The sequence below is a fragment of the Salvelinus alpinus genome, chromosome 1 (assembly GCF_045679555.1).
Source record: "Salvelinus alpinus chromosome 1, SLU_Salpinus.1, whole genome shotgun sequence".
Classification (NCBI taxonomy): domain Eukaryota; kingdom Metazoa; phylum Chordata; class Actinopteri; order Salmoniformes; family Salmonidae; genus Salvelinus; species Salvelinus alpinus.
The window spans coordinates 65703333-65729085 of record NC_092086.1 but is presented as its reverse complement, the minus strand read 5'-3'; the positions used below and the strand labels follow the sequence as shown (position 1 = coordinate 65729085).

General features: G+C 41.2%; 2 protein-coding genes across 4 annotated transcripts in view; one reads left to right on the top strand and one right to left on the bottom strand.

Annotated features, from left to right (window-relative positions):
* Positions 1 to 13904, top strand: part of LOC139539961 (stanniocalcin-2-like) — a 39216-nt gene extending 25312 nt beyond the window's left edge. The window contains exons 4-7 of the mRNA XM_071343411.1: positions 5580 to 5865; positions 9191 to 9333; positions 11516 to 11727; positions 11864 to 13904. Coding sequence (XP_071199512.1) covers positions 5580 to 5865; positions 9191 to 9333; positions 11516 to 11727; positions 11864 to 12221 — 999 coding nt within the window. The 3' untranslated portion in view covers positions 12222 to 13904. The remainder of the gene's footprint in view (positions 1 to 5579; positions 5866 to 9190; positions 9334 to 11515; positions 11728 to 11863) is intronic.
* LOC139583453 (vesicle transport protein SEC20-like) overlaps positions 1 to 21180 on the bottom strand; it is a 49865-nt gene extending 28685 nt beyond the window's left edge. The window contains exons 1-6 of one of the 3 annotated variants that reach the window (XM_071414562.1): positions 21053 to 21180; positions 20699 to 20791; positions 20511 to 20602; positions 20307 to 20411; positions 19930 to 20048; positions 15394 to 16123 (exon numbers count right to left, since the gene is read on the bottom strand). In XM_071414562.1, coding sequence (XP_071270663.1) covers positions 15927 to 16123; positions 19930 to 20048; positions 20307 to 20411; positions 20511 to 20602; positions 20699 to 20791; positions 21053 to 21136 — 690 coding nt within the window. In that variant the 5' untranslated portion in view covers positions 21137 to 21180 and the 3' untranslated portion in view covers positions 15394 to 15926. Of the gene's footprint in view, positions 1 to 15393; positions 16124 to 19929; positions 20049 to 20306; positions 20412 to 20510; positions 20603 to 20698; positions 20792 to 21052 lie in introns of those variants that run through there. The other 2 variants (XM_071414581.1, XM_071414571.1) reach the window with 2 other exon arrangements.
* Between the last annotated feature and the right edge of the window lie 4573 nt (positions 21181 to 25753).

Here is a 25753-nt window from a genome sequence, read left to right as displayed (position 1 = left end):
CACTGTGTTCCTGGGGACCTTCAATGCTCCAGAAATGTTTTGGTACCCTTCCCCAGATCTGTGCCCCGACACAATCCTGTCTCAGAGCTCTACAGACAATTCCATCGACCTCATGGCTTGGTTTTTGCTCTGACATTATATAAAATATAAACGTGCCTTTCCAAATCATGTCCAATCAATTTAATTTATTTAATCAATTTTAGAATAAGGCTGAAATGTAACAAAATGTGGAACAAGTAATTGGGTCTGAATACTTTCCGAATGTACTGTATGTCCCTATTTGACTGTTCTTCAGTGTCACTTATGCTCCTGGCGCCGTTATGGCACTGAACACTTTCACTAAGGAAGTTTAGAGAGTGATATGTCTATGCTATGTAAACACTTGAGCTGTTGTTAATAAAGTAAACATCGGTATATTCAACAGCCTAAACATTCAGCACCCACGCTATTGAGGGAATGAATTAAACTCGGTTTAACTGGAGTTGTGTAATCAGCTCGCAAAATTCTTTCAACCCTAAACCATTTACAGCCATTTCAGAAGGCCATAAAGTTATAGCACCATAACATTTGACCATATTTGGCCATGGAGGAACATACATCTTTGGAGAGAGGGTGAAAGCTGTTGCTGAACTTGCCTTCTGCTGGGAGAGAGATAGCTTCTCATCTTGTCCCATTACTGGATCTCACCCATTCTGTAACATTAATGTTAGCCTAACTAAACACTGGGGCCATCTCTAGGGCCCTGCTATTACTGAGGGAAGTATGCCATTATTCCCAGACCTCAGTACACAGCCATGAATGATATATGCTTTGTAAACCTCAGACCCCCCCCTCTCCTTACCAGGCCACTGGGAGTAATGCTAATGATATTAACTAAGCCAATTGGACTTCTCAAAACAAACACAGGCCAACTACTCTATGGCTCAGGGGACTATTACAATATCTGTTCTACACAATTATAAGATGACGGCTGCAGGATGATGTGGAACCTCAATATATGCAATATTTGACAGAACACTTTGTGATTCACCATATCACTGATCTTAGTTCTCTTGGTTCTTGGAATCCATCCCCCCCTTCCATTTTTCCAGAATTATATTTGGATGAGGTCAGTGTTGAGGTCATCAGCTTGTCCTACTCTGTTCTCTGTGTGACCTTCCCCTGACCTCCACCTTCTCTGACCACCAGGCTCATATTTCAGCTGCGGTTTTGACAGGAGCATACTGAATCACTTGAGTAAAAGGAAACCTCTCCCCACTGCCTCAGGTAATTGATCATCCAAAATTGAACCGCTTGGGCAACAATTAGTATTCTTCTTTTCAAGTTGAGGTGCGGGTGCCTCTGAAAAGTTAACACATCTGGCACTGCACAGAAAGGATACGTTACACCTGTTTGCTTACAGATGGGTGTAGTTGATTCTTCTGGGAGTAGTGGTGCAATGGAGGCAGATGGCTGTGTTTCCTGAGAGAGGGGGGTAGTATGACCCAGCGATCAGTGTGTGACCCTGTTAACAAGTGCAGATCCTATATCAGTTAGAGGGATGGATGGTGCTAACCCGGGTTGGGTCAGCATTGCAACCAGACCTAGGTTTGATTCCCCTCCAGTAATAATCATTAAATCTAATCTTCTATTAAGCACCTTAATACTAAAAGCAAAGACAAATTGTTTTGAAATGTATCTATGACTTCTGAGTTGAAGATGTTGGTTTTGGGCATTTCTGTGGTCCTCTGTACCTCAGTTGGCAGCACCAAGATTGTGGGTTCGATTCCCGCGACCACCCATACATAAAATGTATGCATGAATGACTACGTCACTTGGATGAAAGCGTCTGCTGAATGTGAAAATATAAAAGCAACAATTCTAAAGATTTTACTGAGTTACAGTTCATGTATGGCAACCAGCCAATTGAAAACAATTAATTAGGCCCCAATCTATGGATTTCACGACTCGGAATACAGATATGCATCTGGTGTTGGTCACAGATACTGTTTTTTTTTAACTAGGGGTGTGGATCAGAAAAACAGTCAGTATCTGGTGTGACCACAATTTGTCTCATGCAGCATGACATCTCCTTCGCATAGAGTTGATCAAGCTGTTGATGGCCTGTGGAATGTTGTCCCACTCCTCCTCAGTGGCTGTGCCATGTTGCTGGATATTGGAACTGGAACACGCTATTGAACACGTCAATCCAGAGCATCCCAAACATGCACAATGGGTGACATGTCGGATGAGTTTGCAGGCCATGGAAGAACTGGGGAATTTTCAGCTTTCAGGAATTGTGTACAGATCCGTGCGACATGGGGCCGTGCATTATCATGCTGAAACATGAGGTGATGGCGGCGGATGAATAGCACGACAATGGGCCTCAGGATCTCGTCAAGATATCTCTGTGCATTCAAATTGCCATCGATAAAATGCAATTGTGTTTGTTGTGCGTAGCTTATACCTGCCCATATCATAACCCCACTGCCACCACGGGGCACTATGTTCACAACGTTGACATCAGCAAACCGCTCACCCACACAAAGCCATACACGCTGTCTGCCATCTGCCCAGTACAGTTGAAACCGGGATAAATCCATGAAGAGCACACTTCTCCAGTTTAACAGTGGCCATCGAAGGAGAGCATTTTCCCACTGAAGTCAGTTACGACACCGAACTGCAGTCGGGTCAAGACCCTGGTGAGGACGACAAGCACACAGATGAGCTTCCCTGAGACAGTTTCTGACAGTTTGTGCAGAAATTCTTTGGTTGTGCAAGCCCACAGTTTCATCAGCTGTCCGGGTGACTGGTCTCAGACCATCCCGCAGGTGAAGAAGCCGGATGTGTAGGTCCTGGGCTGCCTTGGTTACAAGTCGTCTACGGTTGAGAGGCCGGTTGGACGTACTGCCAAATTCTCTAAAACAACGTTGGAGGTGGCTTATGGTAAAGAAATGAACATTCAATTATCTAGCAACAGCTCTGATGAATATTCCTGCAGTCAGCATTCCAATTGCACACTCCCTCAAAACTTGAGACATCTGTGGCATTGTGTTATGTGTCAAAACTGCACATTTTAAAATGGCCTTTAATTGTTCCCACCACAAGGTGCACCTGTGTAATGATCATCCTGTTTAATCAGCTTCTTGATATGTCACACCTGTCAGGTGGATGGATTATCTTGGCAAAGGAGAAATGCTCACGAACAGGGATGTAAACAAATGTGTGTACAAAATTTGAGAGAAATAAGCTTTTTGTGCATATGGACAATTTCTGGGATATTTATTTTTGCTCATGAAACATGGGACCAACACTTTACCTGTTGCCTTTATATTTTTATTCAGTATATATTGTATATACACATTTCTAAACTGTACCGGAAAAAAATGAATTGTCACTCAAGTGACTTCAATAGTCCGCTTTAAGGTACAGTGGTTTCAGAAAGTATTCACACCCCTTGACTTAGATTGATATTTGTTTGTCTTTTGTCACTGGCCTACACACAATACCCTATAATGTCAAAGTGGAATTATGTTTTTCAAAAATGTTCCTAATTAATGCCAAAAATAAAAAGCTGAAATGTCTTGAGACAATAAGTATTCAACCCCTTTGTTATGGCAAGCCTAAATAAGTTCAGGAGTAAACATGTGCTTAACAACTCACATCATAAGTTGTAGGGACTCACTGTGTACAATAATGTTTAACATTAATTTTGAATGACTACCTAATCACTGTACACCCATACATACAATTATCTGTAAGGTCCCTCAGTCGAAGAGTGCATTTCAAACACAGATTCAACCACAAAGAGCAGTGAAGTTTTCCAGTGCTGGAAAGAAGGGCACATATTGGTAGATGGGTAAAAAAAAAGCAGATATTGAATATCCCCTTGAGCATGGTGAAGTTATTAATTACTTTTAGGATGGTGTATCGATACACCAAGTCACTAAAAAGATACAGATACTCAGTTGCCAGAAAATAAGGAAACTGCTCAGGGATTTCACAATGAGGCTAATGGTGACTTTAAAACAGTTACAGAGTTTAACGGCTGTGATAAGAGAAAACTGAGGATGGATCCACTTACTCCACAATACTAACCGAATTGACAGCCTGAAAAGAAGGAAGCCTGTACAGAATAAAAATATTCCAAAACATGCATCCTGTTTGCAACAAGGTACTAAAGTAATACTGCAAAATAAATTGCAAAGCAATTCCATTTTTGTCCTGAATACAAAGTGTTATGTTTGGGGCAAATCCAATACAACACATTACCGAGTACCACTTTCCATATTTTCAAGCATAGTGGTGGCTGCATCATGTTATGGGTATGCTTGTAATTGTTAATGACTGGGGCATTTTCGGGATAAAAAAGAAACAGAATGCAGCTAAGCACAGGTAAAATCCTAGCGTGAAAACCTGGTTCAGTCTGCTTTCCACCAGATAATGGGAGATGAATTCACCTATCAGCAGGACAATAAGTACAAATGTTAGAATTGTTCTGCCACTGACAGAGTATTTTCTGGGGGTGTAAACCCATTTTAATCCCACTTTGTAACATAACAAAGGGGTGTGAATACTTTCTGTTGGCCTCCTGAAGTGTGCCTCTGACACACAGTGCCAATATAAGGATGACAGTGGATATGTTTGGCTTGGCACTGAGCCCTGGAAAGGCATCGGATTCTCTCTCACCTCATGTTCCTTTGGGATTCTTTGGCACTATAGGCCACTTTGACACATTCTGTTTTCCATGGTATGTACTATGCCTCTCATGCATTTGTAACCTTGAGGCAAGACAGCAGGATGTTTCCCACAAATCACTGCCCAGGCTATGGGAACTAAGGCTCCTGACTTCCACTCAACTATTTTGAATAGCACCACTTCACAGTACACACCCCCTCATTGACTATCTCGCCGTTAAAGACTCAAAACTAAGTGAAATTTTTCTGGGGTATTGCAAAACTGATCCCTCGAGCATTGCCCTCATGAAGGCTACTACTTTGCAGCTGCCTACTGCCACACTGGCTGTCACGGAACGCTGACATTCTCTCACCCCCGTTAGCTGCCTGATTAATTGAGGCTAGAAGTGATAATCCCATCAGTGTAACTGATTTACAATGTGCTTAGGTTCTTTGGGGGTAAGGGACATTGCTTTCCTGTGCCATTGTATACATTCAGGCAATGGCAATATCATGTGTCCTAGTAGTCCACAAGCCTTTGTTATCCATGTCTATGTGCATGCACACTCTTCAAGAAACTACATTTCAAGATTTAATTCTGTCTTTTTCAAATGCCACCTCAACAGCAGTAATTACTAGCCTCCATTGTTATAACAAACAAAACCTAACTCCACCCTTACTTTGTAGTTTTACATCACATAATTCAAAACCATAAATGCATCACTGCGTTGTAATATGAAATATATTACAGCCTTTGACTTCAATACTTCCAATTCTTTAGTACAGTATGGCGAAATTTTATTGAACGCAGGCCATTTAAACTTTGGCCGTGGATGCCTGACATGTGATTGGTCGGCAGCCACAAACTACAGCACCTGTTTAGCGCCTTCATTAAAACTGACATAAGAGTTGAGGGAAATATAGACAGCATCCATTCCCCAGCAATGCTCGTTTCGATTCACGTCTCTGCTGGAAAGTTACCATTTAGTTGAATTTAATACAACAACAAAAAACAAAAAAATATTCAAAATGCTATTTTCTTTTTGGAGTGTATTAGTGCGAATGGAGATGCTCCTTAAATTGTCTTTGGCGGTTTTTCTTTGTATAGCCTTTCAGCAAGTAAAGATGACCGCTCCAAACGAACTTCACGAAACCCCTCAAGAGAAACAATTGAACCAGCAGAAAAGACGACTCTCACTGCAAAACACAGGTATGTCGGCTAAATTCTGCTTGTAGGCTATAGCTACTGCCTCATACTTGTATGTCTGAAATGCGGATTATACGTTCACCAGATAAAGTCTAATAAATACCCTGCTTTAAGTTTCTCACGTTTTCATAAAACGGTCTGCACAATGCCCTAGCGACTCTCAGGTCGTATTCTTTGTAGGCCACATTAAACTATTTCACTGTGGATGAAACTTTTTACAAAATGATGTCCCCGAAATGACCTGTGGTAGAATTTGGTTTTATAGTGTCGTCCTACGCAGGTACGCAGTGATCTCTAGTTCTGTCACTTCACTGTAATTCAATGCGCCAAGTGACCAACTCTTATCCAAGCACATTCCAGTTGAAATGCCAACACAAGCTCTGACAGCAGGCTGTTCTTACCCCCGGCGCAACCACGCACCACCGTGAATATGTTGAATTTTTTTTTTTTTTTTTATGCCCTGGGTTTATGTAATCCATCAATGTAATGCCACATGGACGCAGGCTCGCGGCAACGTGCAAAACTCGCGAATCATGGTCCCAGCGTTCCATGTGCCTAGTCTCCAGCAGTGTTTTTTTTTTTTGCGGGGTGTAGGCGCAGTGGCGATTTTAGCATGTAAATCTTGGTGCTCCTATTTTCTGCTGGCCTGCCCCACCACGAACAAAGCAATGAGTTAGGCTGAAACACCTGCATTTTGGAGCTGCCTGTTTGTACGCAGCTTAACTCAATTATATATATTTTTTTTTTTTACATTGTTTACAAACTGATGTGACATGCATTCAAAAAATGTAGAACTAAGAACAGATATAGCCCTTGGTTCACCCCAGACTTGACTGCCCTTGACCAGCACAAATATCCTGTGGTGTTCTGCATTAGCATCGAATAGCCCCCACGATATGCAACTTTTCAGGCATGTCAGGGACCAGTATACTCTGTCAGTTAGTAAAGCTAAGGCTAGCTTTTTCAAACAAATTTGCATCCTGTGGCACTAATTCCAAAAAGTTTTGGGACACAAAGTCCATTCAGAATAAGAGCACCTCCTCCCAGCTGCCCACTGCACTGAGGCTAGGAGACACTTTCACCACCGATAACTCTACGATAATCGATAATTTCAATAAGCATTTTTCTACGGCTGGCCATGCTTTCCACCTGGCTACCCCTACCTGGGCCAACAGCTCTGCACCCCCTGCAGCAACTTGACCACTCTCTTGTATCGTCTGAGATCCCCAAAGATTAGAAAACTGCCGCGGTCATCCCCCTCTTCAAAGGGGGAGACACTCTAGGCCCACTGTTATAGACCTATATCCATCCTGCCCTGCCTTTCTAACATCTTCGAACGCCAAGTTAACAGATCACAGACCATTTCGAATCCCACCGTACCTTCTCCACTATGCAATCTGGTTTCTGAGCTGGTCATGGGTGCACCTCAGCCACGCTCAAGGTCCTAAAGGATATCATAACCGCCATCGATAAAAGACCGTACTGTGCAGCTGTCTTCATCGACCTGGCCAAGGCTTTCGACACTGTCAATCACCGCATTCTTATCGGCAGACTGAATAGCCTTGGTTTCTCAAATGACTGCCTCGCCTGGTTCACCAACTACTTATCAGAGTTCAGTGTCAAATCGAAGGGCCTGTTGTCTGGACCTCTGGCAGTCTCTATGGGGGTGCCACAGGGTTCAATTCTCGGGCCAACTCTTTTCTCTGTATACATCAATGATGTTGCTCTTGCTGCTGGTGATTCTCTGATCCACCTCTACGCAGACGACACCATTCTGTATACATCTGGCCCTTTGAACACTGTTTAAAAACCTCCAGACGAGCTTCAACGCCATACAACACTCCTTCCATGGCCTCCAACTGCTCTTAAATACAAGTAAAACTAAATGCATGCTCTTCAACCGATTGCTGCCTGCCCGACTAGCATCACTACTCTGGATGGTTCTGACTTAGAATATGTGGACAAATACCTATGTCTGGTTAGACTAAACTCTCCTTCCAGACTCACATTAAGCATCTCCAATCCAAAATTATATCTAGAATCGGCTTATTTCGCAACAAAGCCTCCTACACTCATGCTGCCAAACACTCTCGTAAAACTGACCATCCTACCGATCCTTGACTTCTGCGATGTCATTTACAAAATAGCCTCCAACACTCTACTCAGAAAATTGGATGTAGTCTATCAGTGCCATCTGTTTTGGCACAAAAGCCCCATATACTACCCACCACTTTGACCTATGTGCTCTCGTTGGCTGGCCCTCGCTACATATTCGTCGTCAAACCCACTGGCACCAGGTCATCTAAGTCTTTGCTAGGTAAAGCTCCGCCTTATCTCAGCTCACTGGTCACCATAGCAACACCCACCCGTAGCACACGCTCCAGCAGGTATATTTCACTGGTCATCCCCAAAGCCAACTCTTCCTTTGGCTGCTTTTCCTTCCAGTTTTCTGCTGCCAATGACTGGAACAAATTGCAAAAAATTGCTGGAGTGTAACTTTAAGCGTCAGCTGTCAGAGCAGCTTACTGATCACTGTACCTGTACACAGCCCATCTGTAAATAGCACACCCAACTACCTCATCCCCATATTGTTATTTATCTTCTTGGTCCTTTGCACCCCAGTATCTCTACCTGCACATCTATCACTCCAGTGTTTAATTGCTAAATTGTAATTATTTTGCCACTATGGCCTATTTATTGCCTTACCTCCCTGATCTTACTACATCTGCACACAGTCTATAGATTCTTCTATTGTTATTGACTGTACATTTGTTTATCCCATGTGTAACTGTTTGTCGCGCTGCTTTGCGCTAGCTTGGCCAGGTTGCAGTTGTAAATGAGAACTTGTTCTGGCCAACCTGGTTAAATAAAGGTGACATTGTTTTTAATAAAATGTATTAATGCCAAAATTACATGCAAAACAGGCAAGCCCCCCATTTAAAAAATATATATATATTTTCTTTTAAATGTACCTTGCCTGAATGAATAGGAGGGACACATTTTTCTTTGTCTCTAGGGCGGCAGGACGACCAGGACCAGTCCTGACAGCACTAGTCTAACCCTATAATATTGTAAAAGTATTTTAGTTGGCTACTAAGGATCACATATTTAAAATGTTTCATCTCTACAGTTGGCTGTATATTTTGTAAGAGGATTATCTTTTACTGTGAAAGCAGCAGTCATATTTGGAGGACTTTTCAATTATTCCCTAGGACCCAGCACATTGACATGATCGACTGTTGCATTATTATTAACAAGCTACTGGTCTCTGAAGAGACCACAAACATGCATGCCACCCTCATGTTAAGTAACATGTTCCCTCCATCAGCGGAGATCCAGCACTGTCTGGTGAACGCTGGGGATGTGGGCTGTGGCATGTTCGAATGCTTCAACAACAACTCCTGTGAAATACGAGGCCTACATGAGATCTGCGTGACATTTCTGCACAACGCCGGCAAGTTTGACTCCCAGGTATTCCACTTCTCCTAAACATATGATCTACCCTTCGGAAGTGTGCTGCTGTCAGAGTGCCAGTATCTCTATTCCACAAATCCTCTCCACTCTTAGAAAAAGGGGTCCAAAATGTTTTTTTCATCTGTTCCCATAGAAAAAAAGAATAATACTTTTGGGGTCCATGTTGAATCTGCTGTAGAAAGGGTTCTCCTATGGGGACAGCTGAAGAACCTCTTAAGGTGCTAAGAGTGTACTGCAGCCTACATGCAGTACATCCTTTATGTAACTGTATGAACATGTTTAGTATGTTTTGGAAAATACTCTGGAATTTGGTGTAACAATTTACATTTTTGTGAAACTATTGAGCTTATCATAATGCATACTCCTTAGCCAATTACATTTAAACACCGTTTTTACAATTCCTGACATTTAATCCTAGTAAAAAATTCCCTGTCTTAGGTCAATTAGGATCACCACTTTATTTTAAGAATGAAGTGTCAGTGGAGAATTTCAGTTTTTTTAATCACATTCCCAGTGGGTCATAAGTTTACATACACTCAATTAGTATTTGGTAGCATTGCCTTTAAATTGGTTAACTTGGATCAAATGTTTCGGGTAGCCTTCCACAAGCTTCCCACAATAAGTTGGGTGAATTTTGGCCTATTCCTCCTGACAGAACTGGTGTAACTGAGTCCGGTTTGTAGGCCTCCTTGCTCTCACACGCTTTCAGTTCTGTCCACAAATGTTCTATAGGATTGAGGTCAGGGCTTTGTGATGGCCACTCCAATACCTTGACTTTATGGTCCTTAAGCCATTTTGCCACAACTTTGGAAGCATTGTCCATTTGGAAGACCCATTTGTGACCAAGCTTTAACTTCCTGACTGATGTCTTGAGATGTTGCTTCAATATAGCCATAATTTTCCTTCCTCATTATCCCATCTATTTTGTGAAATGCACTAGTCCCTCCTGCAGCAAAGCACACCAAACAACATGATGCCACCCCCGTGCTTCACGGTTGGGATGGTGTTCTTTGGCTTGCAAGCCTCCCCCTTTTTCCTCCAAACATAACAATGGTCATTATGGCTAAACCGTTCTATTTTTGTTTCATCAGACCAGAGGACATTTCTCAAAGTACGATCTTTGTCCCCATGTGCAATTGCAAACCGTAGTCTGGTGTTATGGCAGTTTTTGAGCAGTGGCTTCCTTGCTGAGCGGCCTTTCAGGTTATGTCGATTATAGGACTCGTTTTACTGTGGATATAGATACCTTTGTACCTGTTTCCTCCAGCATCTTCACAAGGTCCTTTGCTGTTCTGGGATTGATGTGCAAAATCTCTAGGAGACAGAACGCGAGTCCTTCCTGAGCGGTATGACGGCTTCATGGTCTTTACTTCTGTACTATTGTTAGTACAGATGAATGTGGTACCTTCAGGCATATGGAAATTGCTCCCAAGGATGAACCAGACTTGTGGAGGTCCACAATTTTTTTTTCCTGAGGTCTTGGCTGATTTCTTTTGATTTTCCCATGATGTCAAGCAGAGGCACTGAGTTTGAAGGTAGGGCCTTGAAATACATCCACAGGTACACCTCCAATTGACTCAAATTATGTCAATTAGCCTATCAGAAGCTTCTAAAGCCATGACATAATTTTCTGGAATTTTCCAAGCTGTTTAAAGGCACAGTCAACTTAGCGTATGTATAGTTCTGACCCACTGGAATAGTGATACAGTGAAATAATCTGTCTAAACAGTTGTTGGAAAAATTACTTGTGTCATGCACAAAGTAGATGTCCTAACCAACTTGCCAAAACTAGTTTTGTTAACAAGAAATTTGTGGAGTGGTTGAAAAACAAGTTTTAATGACTCCAACCTAAGTGTATGTAAACTTCCGACTTCAACTGTATCTAATTAGTAGGGGTGTCGCCAAAGCTCTGTTCTGTCTCAAACAGTTTTGACTGCTTGGAACTTCCGGAAATTAAGATTCTCCTCCCGAACCTTCTGCATGTAAATTGATTACCAACTTTACCATCTTCATGTAAAAATGAAACTGCTATTGGGTAAACTATATCTACTTAAATAAAGTTGAACCCCTCCCTCAAATGTAGAATGACTTTTTTGGTCCATAATTGTAGGTTACATGATTATACAATTATTGTGCCAGCCCCGAGGTGATGTGTCAGCCATTATGTTGAACTCTGTAGGGGAAGTCCTTCATCAAGGATGCCCTGAAGTGCATGGCCCACAGCCTGAGGCACCGGTTCAGCTGTGTGAGCAGGAAGTGCCTGGCAGTGAAGGAGATGATGATCCACCTGCAGAGAGAGTGCTACGTCAAACACAACCTTTGTTCCGCCATCCAGGAGAACATCAAAGTCATGGTGGAGATGATCCACTTCCAGGACCTCTTCCCCAAAGGGTGAGCATAAGAGGCCTTTTTCCATTTCATACTAAACTCAGTGTAGTATGTTTCTAGGGTCCAGACTCCACCTGATCCAAAATTCAATTACTGTAGTAGTCTGCATTCAGAAATATAATTTTTCCTCCTACCTCAGGACTCATGTGGAGCTGGTGAACATCCTGCTGGGTTGTGGTGAGGAGGTGAGGACGGCCGTAGCACAGAGAGTGAGGATGCAGTGTGAGCAGAACTGGGGGGCCCTGTGTGACAGCCTGAGCCCATGCTCCCTTGGTCGTTCAGATGACCCCCAACACATCACCGTCCCTCCCGCCTCTCTGCATCCTGCTGGACAGCTCTTCCTCCCAGACATTGAACAGGAGAAACCTAAGACGGGCCAGCTAGACAGGGGCTACCGCCACCCCTCTGTGAGTTTCAGTCAGGAGCCCCTGGACAACACCACAGACCGAGGGCTTGCTGTGGCCAGTCACCCACCCAATACCGCCATCCAGGGGTGAAACACTGAGTGCAATGTCTTTAGCCTGTAGACACAATAGAGCAGCCCCTAACCTCTAACCACTTTTCCCCCTCAAACAGCCCTACTACTGAACCTCAGTGGTTACAAACAATGACAGAAAGGAAGAGTAATGGTCCTGTACCATGCTCCTCCATTCATACCCTGTCACCTTTACAATTTAGGAGAGTATGTGTGGTCAAATATAGATTTGAGGCCATGCACTTGTTTTTCAGTAGTAGTTCCTTTTGATTTGTTTTAATTACAGGTGCAATGCAAAACATTGTAAAATGGCTTTCATTTGATTCCTTTTAAAAGTAAATAGGTATATACAATTTACAGTATGACCATTATATACAGAGCCAGTTATCAATAATATTTCAGTGAAGACGTATGAGTGCTTGTCATAAGCAAGGACTCTTGCAGAAGGTTTGAAGTTTTCCATTTCTTAAAATTGTGGCTGTAATCTAGTTTTAGCTGGACACTTAACTTGGTACACACTCAATGTATTGAGACTGAGCTATTGATTTTTCTAGATACTATGTCTCTTAAAAGTACATTTCCTAATATACTTAAACACCCACATCTTGGATGGCTGACTCCAGGTCATAGATTTCTAGGTATCAGAAGAGGTAAATATAATTAAAGTAAACTGAGCCTTTAATACTAGGCTTTACCTGCTCTACCTATTTATACTGTCACTACTGAAAAACATATTTGTATAGAGATGAGTGCTTTTGCAAGCTCAACGTTTCTGTGGAAACAATTCTTTTCTACTTTTATTTGCAGCACAAAAGTGAACCGCACAAGGATTTTTCATTTGTAGGTCTAAGACAGGTTTACGTTCTCTTCCAACTCAGTAATTGCACATCAACTCTGCAAAGAGAAGTCCATCTCTGGCACATGATGCATTGTGCATGATCACTAATTACAAGGAACAAGTGGCCTACCACAATCAGGAAAGTTCGTAACAAATCTCACAATAGTAACAACTCTGCATCATGGTAATGTATGTTCACTCAAAGACAAACCTCAGGTCTCGTAACAAAACCATGAGACCCATAATTTCTTGGTTAAAATATTATGGGCCTTAGACTTCTCACTGAGGTCTTTGATAATATACATGTATCAAATGGGGTCTACTGCAATGTATTTTTCAACTACAAAGTGTTTGTCACAGGATGACTACATAGTGTCTTGTCAGAACATTTTGCCACTGACAGTTCAACATTTTACTAGCTTTTGATGCAAATGGCTAGCTACAGTACATCATAAATGCTTGTTCTAACATCATTAGTACTCCAAGGAACCTACCTCACGCCATGCCAGCTCTAGAGATGTTTCATACTGAACACATTGAGGACATTGAACTGGTATGAATACAACTCAGCTATCTCACATTCATTTTTACATGCATTTTGTACAGTTGGCTTGTATGATATTACCTAATTGTAATCAAATGAATGACTTCATTCACTTTTACCTATCGGGAAATGAAGGTCTGTACTTGAAAAGGCAACTTATTTCTTATGAAGTTTGTTTGTACTCTGATTCAATGTCTGTATTTAAACCTTTTTTTACAAATGTATTTAGATTATCTTAAGCTACGCATAACATTAGGCCTTGATGCAAGCAAACCATTTTATACATCTCTTCTGTACTTTTGGACATTAAACATTTTTAGATACTTTGTTGCTATTTTGACTGCATTTATTGAAATTTTATAAGCAGAATAAAATCCTAGTGAGTGCAAAAGGTCTAATTGAGACTAGTTGATGTAAAATAACTCACACGCACAATTTGAAGTGGGAGCAGTCAAAACTATGACTGCGCATAAGTTGTAGTGTCAATTACGTCGTAATACCAGAGGAAGGCGACGGGAGAGGGCAGACTCCGCTCAAATGTCAGCGTGGAAAATAAAGCGTTATTAATGTGCTTGCCAAATTAGACAAACCATTTCCAAAGATCAATAGAATGACGAGAGAAACGACTCAATGCCCTAACAATGTAAATATATTTCCACAAAGGCGGGGTCATTCTCGCCAACCTAAAACCTACAAAACTTAGTCAATTAAGCCTCAAATAGCAAATTATAAATATTATTTTGACACCATTGACCTCAACTCAAATCGTCTTCAGGATCGGTGGGTTCCCTGAGGTACAGTTGAGCTAACATAGGCTAATGCAATTAGCATGAGGTTGTAAGTAACGAGAATTTCCCAAGACACAGACATCTGATATTGGCAGAAAGCTAAACAAGAATTTAATCTAACTGCAATGTTCAATTTACAGTAGCTATTACAGTGAAATACCATACTATTGTTTGAGAGCAGTTTTGAACAAAGTAGGCACATTTCAGGCAGTCTAAAAACAAAATCAAATGCAATGGTTCATTGCCTAAAACTTTGCACATACACTGCCATCTAGTGGCCACCTGGGCTGGAATAATACATGATGGCCTTTCAAAGATGATGGTACAAAAAATGTTTTTCTTTATCTTTTACATTCTCCCACATACCTTTCACATTTCCAAATGGTACCAAGAAAATGCATATCCTTGCTTCAGGGCCTGAGTTACCCCAATCTAACGGCGTAATTTTAGGCAAAAATTGGAAAAAAGGGGTCTGCTCCTAAAGACATTTAACTGGCAAATCTGGCCATAATACCTTGGTTGCTTACTGCCATCTACTGGTAATATGTAGAAGACGTATTGGAGGAATCCAAAATGGACATTTAAAGACGAAGTCTTATGGAGAGCAAGATTTTTCCGCTACCTAGCAATAAAAGACACAGGAAACATTTACATTTAAGTGGAAAAACAAACTCAATTTCCTACACTAATGCGAAGAACTTACCAGAACCAGGTGGAGCAAGCAGAGCGAAACGGGTGGAAAGGACGGGACAGGCAGAGCAGTAACTATTTCTAACTGGATTGCAATGCTTCCATAAGTGGATGAATTGGTCTAATTTACCATGTATGGTAAAGCCTCAACTACCTCTTCCAAAAAAAAAGTGAATAATAGGCCATATTTTTGTTGTGACTAACAGCACCAGCGATTAAAACTTTACAATAGACTTAATTGAGCGAGGCGTCAGTTGAGTCATAATTCAAATTACTCAAACTCCTTTGGTGAGTTTAGGCCATATGTTTTCTATCCAAAAACAATTAGCAGACATTACGTCCAAACTTTATTATACTTATTATTTCCTCCTTGTATGGACTAACACCAGTGTGTACATTTGAGGTATACTATACAGTAAGAATAAGGTAATGGAATAAAAAAGTATTCCTGCCAGTAAAGACTCGGCGAGATGACGTTGCATGCACGAAATAAAGAAACAATGGATCAAGTTGCGCGAGGCTAAACTTCTGTTTTGGTCCTGTAGCTACCACGTCGTAGCAGCGTGAAGTGCACATGCTCAAGATACTCTGTTAGTATTTCATCACGCTCATCTCAACATCTGCGGTGCAATGTCATCTCATTGAGTTTACCATTAAAGGTCATTCCTCTGTGGTATAGATAGATAATACATGTCAGACATACAGTTTTGATTATGCAAAATGTCCATGCACAAGACAATAGGGCACAAGGCTGTAGTAGGGCAAGAAAGACATTGAAATGGTAGAAATGCAGCATGACATTACAGATGTAGTTCTGGGGAGTAATATCAAAGGACAAAAAAAACTGGCAATTGCTTACAATTTCCTCTAAATGAATGGGAACAGCCTTTTTTTCAAAATGTACAAGACAGTTGCTAAAAACAAAGCTACTGCTAGAAAGATTAGTAGTTTGTCAGTCAATTCTCGTCGATTATACTTCGAGATCAGTTTCCTTCCCAAATGTATGGTTCCTGTCATGGATTTGAACTCTTCATCCGTTTCCAGGACTGTTCTTGAAGATGTAGCTACATAGAGGACAAGTACTGTATGAGTGAAGGTGCATTTCTACAAAACATAATGACTACTGTAAAATTTCAATAATAGCTTATTTGCTGAAATCACTGAACACAACAGGTGCTTATTTGAGCCAGGCGTCTATTTCCTTAATGCACACAGCTTTTGCTCATTTGCATAGTTAATTGTATAATTCCAGCATATTAATACATTTCCTGCAGTAATGTGTTATCATTTACACACTGCGTCTCATTTATTTTTTATTAATACATCCACCTCTTCGGAGGACATCTATTTTTACAGCGCACATTTTTACAGCTTTTCTGCTACATACATGGTACTTTTATATAAAGCAATCACATAATACATTATCAAACAAACTCTTTAATCCCACCCCTTAGGCACTCTCCGCCCATCAACATAGACCACCCTCGTTTTGTTTCCATGTGCCATATATTTTCAAATTGTGCTGTGATGGTTTACATGAATTTTGAACCATTCTAATCGCATAGTATCCACAGGCTTTTTTAGCTTTCCACAATAAGTTGGGTGAATTTTGGCCCCTTCCTCCTGACAGAGCTAGAGTAACTGAGCCAGGTGTGTAGGCCTCCTTGCTCGCACACACTTTCAGTTCTGCCCACACATTTTCTATAGGATTGAGGTCAGGGCTGTGTGACGCCCACTCCAATACTTGAAATTGCTGTCCTTAAGCCATTTTGCCACAACTTTGGAAGTATGCTTGGGGTCATTGTCCATTTGGAAGACCCATTTGCGACCTAGCTTTAACTTCCTGACTGATGTCTTGAGATGTTGCTTCAATATATCCACATAATGTTCCTCCCTCATGATGCCATCTATTTTGTGAAGTGCACCAGTCCCTCCTGCAGCAAAGCACCCTCAAAACATGATGCTTCCACCCCCGTGCTTCACGGTTGGGATGCTGTTCTTCGGCTTGCAAACCTCCCCCTTTTCCCTCCAAACATAACGATGATCATTATGGGCAAACAGTTCTATTTTTGTTTCATCAGACCAGAGGACATTTCTCGAAAAAGTACGATCGTTGTCCCCATGTGCAGTTGCAAACCGTAGTCTGGCTTTTTTATGGTGGTTTTGGAGCATTGGCTTCTTCCTTGCTGAGCAGCCTTTCAGATTATGTTGATATAGGGCTCGTTTTACTGTGGATATAGATACTTTTGTACCCGTTTCCTCCAGCATCTTCACAACGTCATTTGCTGCTGTTCTGGGATTGATTTGCACTTTTCGCACCAAAGTACGTTCATCTCTAGGAGACAGAACGTGTCTCCTTCCTGAACGGTATGATGGCTGTGTGGTCCCATGGTGTTTATACTTTCGTACTATTGTTTGTACAGATGAACGTGGTACCTTCAGGCGTATGGAAATTGCTCCCAAGGATGAACCAGACTTGTGGAGGTCCACAATTTCTTTTCTGGGGTCTTGCCTGATTTTTGATTTTCCCATGATGTCAAGCAAAGAAGCACTGAGTTTGAAGGTAGGCCTTAAAATACATCCACAGGTACACCTCCAATTGACTCAAATTATGTCAATTAGCCTATCAGAAGCTTCTAAAGCCATGACATCATTTTTGGGAATTTTCCAAGTTGTTTAAAAGGCACAGTCAACTTAGTGTATGTAAACTTCTGACCCACTGGAATAGTGATACAGTGAATTAATCTATCTGTAAACAATTGTTGGAAAAATTACTTGTCATGCACAAAGTAGATGTCCTAACCGACTTGCAAAAACTACAGTTTCTTAACAAGAAATTTGTGGAGTGGTTGAAAAAATAGTTTTAATGACTCCAACCTAAGTGTATGTAAACTTCTGACTTCAACTGTACATACATACTCATAAACATTCATACATACATATATATACTTTTTAAAAAGAATATACCTTCATTATTCCCCGCAAACCCTACCACCCCTCCCCCAATTGGAGTAAACGAATAAACAATAACACTTAGGCTTCTACCTTCAGTTTATACACATTTTACAATAGTTATATTTAGTTTGTTTTTAGTCCTTCCTCTATTTCTGATGTCCATCCAGTTTGATTTCTATTTGTAACTGTGCTATTTAACAACATTTCTGAACCTATATACATTTTAAAGACCCCGTATGTTTTACATTGGTTATCTTGTTATTAGTTCCACCCTTCAGCTCCATTCAACCCCTCCCATCCATCTCTTAACACCATCCATTTTGTATTTCTATTTGCCATATATGTTTCAACTGTGCTGCGATGCTTCACAGAAGTACTAAACATTTCTATTCTCATAGCTTCTACAAATTCTTTGCTAAAATAATAATAATTTTATTGATTGATTGACTATGACTTTCAAATCACCCAGTATTGCTATCTGCAGCGTTAGTTCTAGGCAAATGTTGCAATTCTTCAGCCATTCTTGGACCTGTGACCAAAAACAAGCTACATATGGACAGTACCAAAATAAATAAATGATATAACATTCTATTAATTACAAAAATGTTGTATAATCATTTAAATTGAAAAATTTGAAGTTTTGAATCCGGCGTTGTTTTGCGTGTCAATTCATAAACCATGTGCCATGGAATAGGTACATCGAAAATCTCTTCCCAACTATTTAGCAATTTATATGCCACAGCTGTCAATTTTTCGGTCCTTAAATGAAATTGGTATACGTTTTTATTTATCACAATTTTATTTAACCATTTTTGGTCTTTAATGCAGGGCCGACAGACAAGTTCATTACTTTTTCGCCCTTCCACTTGCCTCTTCCTTTTTTTGTGGTAATTCTAGGTTGTAATTTTGGGTAGAGCAGACATTTCCATATGTCTGTGTTAGCTGCATATGTGACATAACTCCACCAGTCCTGTTTATGATATAATTTACAAAAATTATACTTTTTTTTTTTTTTATCGAAAAATAAGTTATTTTTATCAATTAGTATATTTGAGTTTAACCACAATATTTGTTCAGTTTTTTTCAGGTGGATTAAACTAAAATTGCAACCAACTTTCTAAGGCTTGTTTAAAAAAGAACTATATTTTGGAGATGATTCTGTTTTCAAACAACCGAAAGTGAGCAGTTGTAATCTGAATAAAGGGAAAAAGGCCTCTATGGAAACAAAATATTCTCCTCGACTGCATTTTCATGCAATTCTTACTTTCGCGGCTAGAGGGCGATCTGCCGATTTCTGTACCCCCGAAGTTCTGTTTCTGTTCTGTTTTAGCTAGCAGTTTCTTACTGCCGAAAAAAACAAACAGATTAAATAATTCAGTAGTGACTCAAATTATGGCAATGTAACAAATCAAAGATTAAACCTCGGAAACAATTAATGTTAATTCATAGTAACCTCGTAAACAAGTAATTTAGAAATCATTTATTTGAAACCGGCGTTTTTTAGCTGAAATGTGTGCCATTGCCTGGATAATAAAAAGGCACAGGCAGCTATTTGAGACTCAGTGTTTAATTAAAGTTTTACAGTAATTTATCGTAGCTTAATAAGAGAGTGGCTTGCATGAATTAGAATAGGTGCTGGAAATGCAAAGTGTTCTAGCCTAATGGACGAAGTCTGGAACCACCCAGGGACACTGAGGACAGTATACCAAAGGGACTAGGCTATGTGTTCTCACTTTCCAGCCATCTTTGTATTACATTTCTTGTATTATAGTGTATTGATTGTGTATTTTGTATGCTAACTTTTTTTTCTTCTTGTGAATGGACAAAGTTATCGTATCTTATATTTGTCTTCAAGCCCTAACCACTGGCACCCATTTTGTGACTGTTCTCCTTTCCTGAATGAGTAGTCTCTTACCCAGAGTGCCGATGGTCTCCTCGCTCTGAGACACCGACTGGGCCATCATACGACTGATGCTCATCAGACTCTCTGTGATGTCACTAGACGTCTGGACCAGACTCTCCTTAGTTGCCTTCCTGAGAACACACACACACACACACACACACAGAGAGAGGGGGGGGGGGGGATGACACACTAGAACTAAATTCAATGCAATCTCAACTTTCTGTCCCTGTCACCCTATTAGAGGAGTATCTTTCAGCCTGTACATTAGGGTGTGTTGAAAATATGATTTTTCAGGTTATGAAGAATAATGATTGTAGGAATAAGAAACTGGAAATAGAGCATTAATAAAATAGCTAACAGCTGTGCCTGATGAGATGAGCACTACTCACCGCTGTCTCACAGTAGAGTCTCCACCATTCAGAAGTTGATCTTTCTCAAGGTTGTCAATGGACAGTTTACATGCCAAGTTTGCCTTCCTCCAAGCTGTCTGGTTACTGTAGATGGAAATATTATGAAAATATTCAGTCAGGGAATTCCAAAAGGTGTGAGGTCAATTGGCATGTTAAATAGGAATCTGGATCCCAATCTCTCACCTCAGATTCTGTCTGCGATGACTCTCTGTCTCACTCAGGATGGCTTGTTTGTCTGTCTCTCTGTCTTGTTCCTTAGCCATTTGTTCCATATTCTGTGAATGTAATGTATAGTTCAGATGAGTTTTTCCTAGCTAGCTAATCACAATAAATGCGATCTAAAATAAATTAGCATTGATTTACATAACTACCTGGATTCTCAGTCGCAGTTGATTTAATTTCTCTTTTACTTTGGAGTTGAAATCCATCAGCACACTTTGTGGCCCCGGACATTCTCTAATGTCCTAATCAAGAGAATATAGTATGTTTTTTTTATGTAACTGTCCATTCAATATAATCCACATTCTTGAAACAGGCTATATTGCATCGCTTGCTCTCCGCAATTAACAGTTAGCAAACGTTAGTTAGCTAGCCAGCCAAAATGAACTAGGCTAGATTAGACAGCTGGCCAAATGTACACTATCTTGGCTCACAACCGCAAATTGAAATGACACAAGGTAAACCTAATAAATAAAATAAGTTAAAAGTTGTTAAGATGGAGGTACCTGAATGAGAGCTTTAATTTCGAGATCATATTTGATTATTTCTTGTCCACAAATACGGACGTGGACATCCTGGGAAGACGCCATTTCTGTTGTTGTTGTACGGCAACTAACCCACTAATCCAAAAAGCGCGCGATACTTGAAGCGCGTTGTTTTATGAAAACGTTGACCGTGTTCATTCACTATAAATCGGACAAAATAACTAATGGACACATCTAATAAAAAATATATAGCATACATATAGCATAATATAGTGCATAGCCTATATATGAAAAGGTACTTATTTGAGTGATCATAAATAACGTTAGCAAACTAGACAGAGATCCTATTAAAATTGTTCTATAGGTCAGTGTTTTAGGTAGGGTACTCCCATGCAATTAGCCTATCTTTGGCGTCATCCTAAGCAAACTACTGACACTGTCGTTTCAACAAACGTTTTCAGCAGCCTCACGTGTCTTTTTAACATACTTGGCTCTCACAACAACAAATGATTTACATGATACATATTTCTGCCACTAATGTGTTACCCGACCTGCTAACACTGACAGTAATGCTGTGTTCAAAACAACTGGGAATTCAGAAAAATATGTCAAATCATGACGTACAGTACCAGTCAAAAGTTTGGACACACCTACTCATTCAAGGGTTTTTCTTTATTTTTTACTATTTTCTACATTGTAGAATAATAGTGAAAACATCAACACTATGAAATAACACATATGGAATCATGTAGTAACAGAAAAGTAATTAAACAAATCAGAATATATTTTTATATTTGAGATTATTAAAAGTAGCCACCTTTGACAGTAGCTACCGATGACAGCTTTGCACACTCTTGACATTCTCTCAACCAGCTTCACCTGGAATGCTTTTCCAATAGTCTTGAAGGAGTTGACGTTGAGGGAGAGGTTATTTTCCTGGCACCACTTCGCCAAGGAACCTCACCTCCTCCCTGTAGGCTGTCTCGTCATTGTTGGTAATTAGGCCTACTACTGTTGTGTCGTCTGCAAACTTGATGATTGAGTTGCAAGCGTGCGTGGCCACACAGTTATTGGATAACAGGGAGTACAGGAGGGGGCTGAGCACGCGCCCCTGTGTTGAGGATGAGCGTAGTGGAGGTGTTGCATCCTACCTTCACCACCTGGGGGCAGCCCGTCAGGAAGTCCAGGACCCAGTTGCACAGGGTGGGGTTCAGACCCAGGGTCCCTAGCTTAATGATGAGCTTGGAGGGTGCTATAGTGTTGAAGGCTGAGCTATAGTCAATGAACAGCCTTCTTACATACACTACCGTTCAAAAGCTTGGGGTCACTTAGAAATGTCCTTGTTTTTGAAAGATTTTTTTTATTTTTTGTCCGTTAAAATAACATCAAATTGATCAGAAATACAGTGTACACATTGTTAATGTTGTAAACGACTATTGTAGCCGGAAAAGGCCAATTTTTTATGGAATATCTACATAGGCGTACAGAGGCCCATTATCAGCAACCATCACTCCTGTGTTCCAATGGCACTTTGTGTTAGCCTTTTAAAATGATAAACTTGGATTAGCTAATTGATCATTAGAAAACCCTTTTGCAATTATGTTAGCACAGTTGAAAACTGTTGTTCTGATTAAAGAAGCAATAAAACTGTCCTTTAGACTAGTTGAGTATCTGGAGCGTCATCATTTGTGGGTTCGATTACAGGCTCAAAATGGCCAGAAACAAAGCCTTTCTTCTGAAACTCGTCAGTCTATTCTTGTTCTGAGAAATTAAGGCTATTCCATGTGAGAAATTGCCAAGAAACTGAAGATCTCGTACAACGCTTTGTACTACTCCCGTCACAGAACAGGGCAAACAGGCTCTAACCAGAATAGAAAGAGGAGTGGGAGGCCCCGGTGCACAACTGAGCAAGAGGACAAGTACATTAGAGTGTCTAGTTTGAGAAACAGACACCTCACAAGTCCTCAACTGGCAGATTCATTAAATAGTACCCACAAAACACCAGTCTCAACGTCAACAGTGAAGAGGCGACTCCGGGATGCTGGCCTTCTAGGCAGAGTTGCAAAGAAAAAGCCATATCTCAGACTGGCCAATAAAAAGAAAAGATTAAGATGGGCAAAAGAACACAGACACTGGACAGAGGAACTCTGCCTAGAAGGATCTATTGAGGCGGTATGCAGATTGAAGTGGGTCTAGGGTGTCAGGTAAAGTGGAGCTGATATGATCCTTAACTAGCCTCTCAAAGCACTCCATGATGACAGAAGCGTTAGTCAATTACCTTTGCTTGGGTACAGGAAAAATAGTGGACAACTTGAAGCAAGCGTGGACAGCAGACTTGGATAGGGAGAGATTTTAAATGTCCGTAAACACTCCAGACAACTTGTCTGCGCATGCCGTGAGGACGTGGCTAGGGATGTCGTCTTGTTGGAATCTCCAGGTTTACACAGGCAATACACAGCTAGTTTGCCGCACGGGTACAAACAAAGATTGGAAAAGATCCCAAAGATTGGAAAACTGACGCAGTCATCCCCCTCTTCAAAGGGGGAGACACTCTAGACCCAAACTGCTACAGACCTATATCTATCCTACCCTTCTAAGGTCTTCGAAAGCCAAGTTAACAAACAGATTACCGACCATTTCGAATCCCACCGTACCTTCTCCGCTATGCAATCTGGTTTCAGAGCTGATCATGGGTGCACCTCAGCCACGCTCAAGGTCCTAAAAGATATCATAACCGCCATCGATAAGAGACATTACTGTGCAGCCGTATTCTTCGACCTGGCCAAGGCTTTCGACTCTGTCAATCACCACATTCTTATCGGCAGACTCAACAGTCTTGGTTTCTCAAATGATTGCCTCGCCTAGTTCACCAACTACTTCTCTGATAGAGTTCAGTGTGTCAAATCGGAGGGCCTGTTGTCCGGACCTCTGGCAGTCTCTATGGGGTGCCACAGGGTTCAATTCTCGGGCCGACTCTCTTCTCTGTATACATCAATGATGTTGCTCTTGCTGCTGGTGATTCTCTGATCCACCTCTACGCAGACGACACCATTCTGTATACATCTGGCCCTTCTTTGGACACTGTGTTAACTAACCTCCAGACGAGCTTCAATGCCATACAACTCTCCTTCCGTCGCCTCCAACTGCTCTTAAATGCAAGTAAAACTAAATGCATGCTCTTCAACCAATCGCTGCCCACACCTGCCCGCCCGTTCAGCATCACTACTCTGGACGGTTCTGACTTAGAATATGTGGACAACTACAAATACATAGGTGTCTGGCTAGACTGTAAACTCTCCATCCAGACTCACATCAAGCATCTCCAATCCAAAATGAAATCTAGAATCGACTTCCTATTTCGCAACAAAGCATCCTTCACTCATGCTGCCAAACATACCCTCGTAAAACTGACCATCCTACCGATCCTTGACTTCGGTGATGTCATTTACAAAATAGCATCCAACACTCTACTCAGCAAATTGGATGCAGTCTGTCACAGTGCCATCCGTTTTGTCACCAAAGCCCCATATACTACCCACCACTGCGACCTGTACACTCTCGTTGGCTGGCCCTCGCTTCATGGCCAAACCTACTGGCTCCAGGTAATCTACAAGTCTCTGCTAGGTAAAGCCCCGCCTTATCTCAGCTCACTGGTCACCATAGCAGCACCCACATTTACATTTAAGTCATTTAGCAGACGCTCTTATCCAGAGCGACTTACAAATTGGAAAGTTCATACATATTCATCCTGGTCCCCCCGTGGGGAATGAACCCACAACCCTGGCGTTGCAAGCGCCATGCTCTACCAACTGAGCCACACGGGACCACACCCGGTGCACGCGCTCCAGCAGGTATATTTCACTGGTCACCCCCAAAGCCAATTCTTCCTTTGGCCGTCTTTCCTTCCAGTTCTCTGCTGCCAATGACTGGAACGAACTACAATTATCACTGAAGCTGGAGACTCATATTTCCCTCACTAGCTTTAAGCACCAGCTGTCAGAGCAGCTCACAGATCACTGCACATAGCCCATCTGTAAATAGCCCATCCAACTACCTCATCCCCATAGTGTATTTATTTATTTTGCTCCCATGCACCCCAGTATCTCTACTTACACATTCATCATTCCATTGTTTAATTGCTATATTGTAATTACTACGTCACCATGGCCTATTTATTGCCATTATTCCTACCTCATTTGCACATACTGTATATAGACTTTTTTCTGTTGTATTATTGACTGTGTTTGTTTATTCCATGTGTAACTCTGTGTTGTTGTGTGTCGAACTGCTTTGCTTTATCTTGGCCAGGTCGCAGTTGCAAATGAGAACTTGTTCTCAACTAGCCTACCTGGTTAAATAAAGGTGAAAAAAAATAAAAAAAATAAGCAGTGTTAGCTAGCCACTTACAGTGAATGAAGTGCTTGAAATGTATCGAGTAACCGGTGCCCACAGATTTCCATCAATGGCGGCGTATAGCCTGAAACCAGGAGAGGTTCGTCTAACCTGGTCATTGGGCAGTTGATGAAACTTGATTTGGTGGTCTTTTCTCTTACTATTGTTCAAACAAAACGGTACGCAACAGCTTCTCTGCATTTTAGCTATAAAAGCAGGGTTAGTTAGCTAACGTTTGCTATCTGAAGAAAGTAATTTGGGATCGGCTCGTTGGCTGATAGTGACGTAGCTACATTCCATGCGACAGTCTCTGTTCATGCTAACCTTTTT